This window comes from Solanum dulcamara, chromosome 9 (genome assembly GCF_947179165.1).
Source record: "Solanum dulcamara chromosome 9, daSolDulc1.2, whole genome shotgun sequence".
NCBI classification, from domain to species: domain Eukaryota; kingdom Viridiplantae; phylum Streptophyta; class Magnoliopsida; order Solanales; family Solanaceae; genus Solanum; species Solanum dulcamara.
The window spans coordinates 69,585,597-69,591,077 of record NC_077245.1 but is presented as its reverse complement, the minus strand read 5'-3'; the positions used below and the strand labels follow the sequence as shown (position 1 = coordinate 69,591,077).

Below are 5,481 nucleotides of genomic sequence, written 5' to 3'. Positions count from 1 at the left end.
TGTACATGAAGAATGTTAACAAGTTTATAGGACAAATTATATATTATTTCCAAAAATGTTTTACGTGAATGATTAGAGTGCTCTCAACTCTCAAGAGTCTTGTTGACTCTCAAAGTCTTAAACAATAATATAAGAGTGAAATTCATATGGAAAGACAATGATCCAATATGCAAAGAAACAAGCAAACAATTCCATCCACAAGAGTTTCAACCAAAAGAAGTGGTATTGAAATTCTTAATGGGAAGCAGCAGACATCAATATAATCTTGGAATTTAATTACCGTCACTAGCCGTGCCGTGATTTGCAAGTCATTAATACAGGACATCTTGTCCTATATGTTTCTTTCTATCACTCAAATCAATAATGTTTTCTCTTTTTTTCTGTCATTTACTTGAGTCTGTAGTTACATAACAAAATCTGTCTTCAATCTTATTTAGTGAACAATTAAAGATACAATAATATACTTAGTGGATTCTAGATAGAGTAGTGTGTACGCAAGTCTTATAGCTCACATGGCTCAAGTGAAAGCATTATAAAACAGTTTGAAAAAAGAGAACAAGAGTGACAAAATGCTAAATATAGTTGAAAAGGAACAGTAATACTATAACAAACAATGCGATATTCTAGGTGTAAAAAACATTAAATAGTAATAGAAATAGAATAGCAAGAACTCTCAAAATAATACTACGACTACATACTAGTATGGAACAATAAACGAGATAACTCTCAACAACCTAACTAATTCTTTATCCTAATTCGTGTTCTCCATAACCTCCTATCTAAGGTTATGTTCTTGCTAAGCTGAAGTTGCATCATGTCCTGATTAATCACTTCTACACAATACTTTTTCCGCTCTACTTCTGATCCTGTCATGTAACCATCCATATATAGCCAACCTCGCAGGAGATCCATGCATCTCTTCTTCACATGCTCAAATCATCTTAGTCTCGCTTTCCGCATTTTGACGAAATTTATTGCTAGTTTCAATGTATTTACAACTACCATGGACTAGAGATTGTTTTGGTGAATGCTTCCGACCCTCTAAACAATTATTGCTTAATATAGCTCTATTTCTAGAGTTGGGGTGGAACCACTAGCCTTTTGCTACCATGTTGGCTACTGCTACTACTAGAAATACTGGCACTGCTACCACAAGACAAGTCAGTGCTGCTTCCTAATTCCTTTCTGGTAGATTGATTCTTTGGCCTTCTTGGAATGCATTTTGCTCTCACCCCTTCTATCTCTTTCTCCCTTATTTCCAACTTCGAGCTCCTGCAAACCAAACAAAAAAACGAGTAAGGTTAATTTAATTCACGCAACAATAACAATAAAATCCGGTATAATCCTACATGTGGAGTTTGGGGAGAATATGATCAATACATGCAAACTTTATCCCTACAGTTGTGGGGTAGAGACACTGTTTTCTGTAGACCCTCAACTTGATATAAATGTATCCAACGCAGGAGTGTAAGGGAATAAGACAGCATAGTGATAAACAAATCCAGCAACAAATAGCAATACAAATGGAAAAATAAGAAACCATAAGATAACTACAGAATACTACTAAAAGGAGGTTAAGTTAATTCACGCGAAATTAAAATAGCTAATTAACCTAATTATAAGCAGTTAGAAGGATTCAACACGCATCCATCCACATTTTTAAAGACCTCGAACAACATAGGTAAATGATAAGGCAGTACAACAGAAGCAAACTATTAACAGAGGATACAAGTAAATGTATGATTAATTTTAGAGTTTAGGGGCAAGCAGAAAAGGATTAAGATAAGCAACCCCACATGAATAGAATAGAACATCAAGCAGGAGTCTGGAACCTATTTGATCCACAAAAAGATAAAATTAACACAAATAAGTCATATTTTTTGGATGTATTTAAAATAGACTTAGTGTAATCTTTTTCCGTTTTATCAAAAAGTTTAAATGACAGAAGTTAACTGATTTAGACTTTTTGCCGTTTAATATTTTTGATAAAACAGAAAAAAAAAACTATACTAACCTATTTTAGTTAGGTCCTAAAAATGTTGCTTATTTGTATCAATTTTATCTTTTATGGCTCAAATAGGTTTCGGATTCATGCAACGCTACAAAGTTAATACACTACTATAACTCTTTTCTTCTTTCTGCAGAACTGTGCTGTGTAAAATCTGGATATGGATTTTCTGAAAGATTTTCGGAAAGCTATTAATGTTGAGCAATTAATTAGCTACTAGTTGTAAAGTTTGTAAGGCAATGTGATTATGACATAGTACCTATACCCCTATGGCCTATACTAAGTTACTAGAGGAAATTGAGCCAATGAGGAAATTGTACTTTTCAATCATGAAAACAGGACAAATTTTTTCGCATACTACCAGTCACTGGTGCATTGCCTTTTTTGTAAGTAATAATAGACGTGTAATGATGTATCAACTTGATTTCCAGCTATTCTTTGTTCCTGTGGAAAATAATTTATGCTCAATCACCCAAAACCAGAAATTGCAGAGCCTCTTTAAATGATATTCCTGGAAAATTACTGTATCTTGAATAGTTGTTTTCCTATGTCAGGGTAGACTAATTGATCGCATGAAAATGCCTTCCATACACCCCCGGTTAACTTGGAATTGAGATCTCTTGTGCACTTAATTATGAATCGAATATTAAAAAAAATGATATTTTCAGATCACGTAGACATAAAATTAAAAAGAAGTTTGTAAAGCATTACAAAATCATTTCTACCCCGATAACTTCTAGTGGACACGATAATGCAATATGAGATTCAATAATTATCATACATAAGGTAATTTCCAAGCGAAGAGGATTTAAATGAACCCCTTATTTCCCTAATTTTGCCCTCGGTAACACCTACGTAGTAATTTCTCTGTGCAATGGGTTAAAATTTGAATAGATATTCGTATTTATGAAATTTTTGACTGATTGAGTTTAACTTTTGAACATTGAGGATTCAGATTGTTCATGGTAAACAATTCTAATATATAGATATATATAAATGACTTAATTTTAGGCAAGACGACAATTCTTTTTGTTTTGAATGAAACAAACATTATTGAGGGAATCACTCCAAGCAAAGTCAGGTACTGTATTTTGGTACTAAGCAAAGTATTAGTCATCATATATATATATAGAAACAATTTGACACGAAACAAAGCATCATCATATTGGTCATTCAGTAAAATAGTAAAATGTATTAGCACTCACCGATCTGCATTAAATGAAGAGGATCTCTTCAGAGCTGGATATTCGTCCTTCTTTGTCTCTATTAAGCTCCCGCTGAAGTACTCTTTATCTTCTAGCTTTGTGATTCCGTGATGCTCCACCGTAGTAATCTCTGCACCCTTCTCCACCGAATTCGATCCCGGTCCACGTGGCACTCTGGATTTGTAATGTGAAATCAATGAAAGCCCATGATCTTTGCCATAACCACCGGGCCCACAGTCCTTGAACGACATTGACCCACACGATAATAATTGCATCAACACGGAAGATCCTCTGCCTTTTCCACTTGATTGATTATTATGAGCCGTTTGATCTTCATTGACTGTTTCTGACCGTACGATTACCCTACCGTCAGCTTTCATCAACGTTTCAAGTGTTTCTGGACTTGAATCAGACGGCGGAGGTGAAATCTCGCCTCTGCTCAGTTCTGTTGACTGGCTTTGAGTTTGCTCGATTCTCTGGTAATCTTCTTCTTCCTCTTCGACAATTCCGATTTCTCTTCGCCGGCGATGGCGGTCGTCTGTCTGAGTTGACGCATCGGCGGCGGCTGCTTTGCCGGAGGATTCGTTACTGGACGACTCTGCTTTGTAGACTCTGTATTCGTGGAAGTCGGCAGAACACCATGACTGATTACGCCGCCGTGAAACCGCTGGGAATTCGCGATCTTCGCTGAGTTTTCTCACTTCCGGCACCTGATTTTTCGAACTGGAAAATTCTACTTCTTCTTCCAATTGAGATGTCAGCGCCGTTGCACCATCAAAAAGTTCTGATCCTTTGAGAACGTACTCTTGGCCGTGTGCTGGATATATAAAATCATGCTCAGCTAAATCGTGCCACACGAATCCATTCCTGTAGCTTCTGAATTGCTCAAAATTGTAGAAAAATCAACTTCAGTTCCATAAATGTACAAAATTCGTGACACATATTGATAATAACAAAGCATGAAGATTTTCCAGGAGTTCACTCATCTGGTACTACTTTCATTTAAATACTTTTCAACTTCGTGAGATCCGATAAGTTGGTGCTAATATGATTGCATTCACTCGTAACACATTTGAAAGAAACAAAAAAATCAACTAATTCACCTTTTGGCAGACCATGAATAGAGGGAAGCCATGCCTTTTCCTCGGAGAAAATTCAAGCGATTGATCACATCTAAAAACAAGAGAACAACATTCAAAATCAATTGCTAAAAGCAGATTAAAAAACATACTCGTGAAACTTCAAGCTCAATCTTCAGTTTTAAAGAAATTTCATCTCGAAAGCCTCGAGATCTTAGAAACAAATTAAACATTTGTTTATTTGAAATATTCATAATAATTACTCTTCCAATAAACTCTTGCCAATGTGTGTACCTCTAAGATAAAGTCCGTCGGGGGAAGAAAAAGGAACTTCCATGAAATGAGGATGTTCAAGTTGTCCATTTCTAGTGAGATAATAAACAACAGGCACTTTGCGTTCAGATTTGAGCTTATGATTTGGATTTTCAGTCCAAACTTTGTTACGTTCCGGACTGGTTTCTCTATCTTTCCATTTTTGGTGCATTTGAAGCTCCTTTGCTCTAACGGATCTGGACGAAACCGCCATTAATACAAAAAAAAATTAGAAGCAGAGGGAGAAGAAAAACTGGAAGTTGGGAGTGTGTGTTTTCCGTATATAGAGAAGAGAAGGTGAAGGGAATAATGTTTTACGAGGCTGAATGCTTGGAATTATGTGAAGTATGGGAATAGTTGAAATATAGAAGAGTGAATGCCGGGGGGATTAATTTGGTGGGAAGGGAAGAGGGGGGTGAATCAGGGGGGGAGGGAGCAGAGATTTCAAAATAGGATGCGGCAGACAACAGCTACATGACAAATTTCACTTGTCTTATTTTTATTTTTTTCTTATTTCAAATAATAATTTTGATAGTTAATTCATTAGCTATTTGAATTCTCATTTTTATTAATTAGAATTTAATTTTTGATATTTTCTTACCCTACTCTCAATTTTTGAAAAAAAAGAATAAAAAATCATCCATTTTAATTTATATAAATGTATTTAGTTAAATATTGAATTAAAGTTTCCACTTGATTTTTGTGAAGTTATTTGGATTTGTCCTCGGAAAATAGTTGGAATAAAATATATTTCTATCGTTATAAAATTGATCTAAATATATATTGTTCACTAGTAATAGAATATATTGAAAATACATAATATATAAATGTGCTTTTTAATTTGATTTTAACTAACATTTATGTCGCACAAGTAAAT

The 5,481-nt window shown here is 34.9% G+C and overlaps 1 protein-coding gene across 1 annotated transcript; it reads right to left on the bottom strand.

Moving 5' to 3' along the window:
- Positions 1–577: 577 nt before the first annotated feature.
- LOC129904387 (protein SOSEKI 5) lies at positions 578–5,002 on the bottom strand. The gene is made up of 4 exons (XM_055979951.1): positions 4,587–5,002; positions 4,317–4,386; positions 3,214–4,089; positions 578–1,272 (listed from the first exon to the last, which is right to left on the bottom strand). The coding sequence occupies exons 1-4, from the start codon at positions 4,816–4,818 to the stop codon at positions 1,074–1,076; spliced, it is 1,377 nt and encodes a 458-aa protein (XP_055835926.1). The 5' UTR covers positions 4,819–5,002; the 3' UTR covers positions 578–1,073.
- Positions 5,003–5,481: the final 479 nt, after the last annotated feature.

What these genes read in the sequence shown, in the direction of transcription:
- LOC129904387 (XM_055979951.1), bottom strand. Translation starts at nt 4,818, where the DNA reads ATGGCGGTTTCGTCCAGATCCGTTAGAGCAAAGGAGCTTCAAATGCAC. An exon ending in TATTCATGGTCTGCCAAAAG is followed by an intron (nt 4,090 to 4,316) that starts GTGAATTAGTTG and finishes TGAGCAATTCAG; the next exon opens with AAGCTACAGGAATGGATTCG. An exon ending in TCTTCATTTAATGCAGATCG is followed by an intron (nt 1,273 to 3,213) that starts GTGAGTGCTAAT and finishes TTTGGTTTGCAG; the next exon opens with GAGCTCGAAGTTGGAAATAA.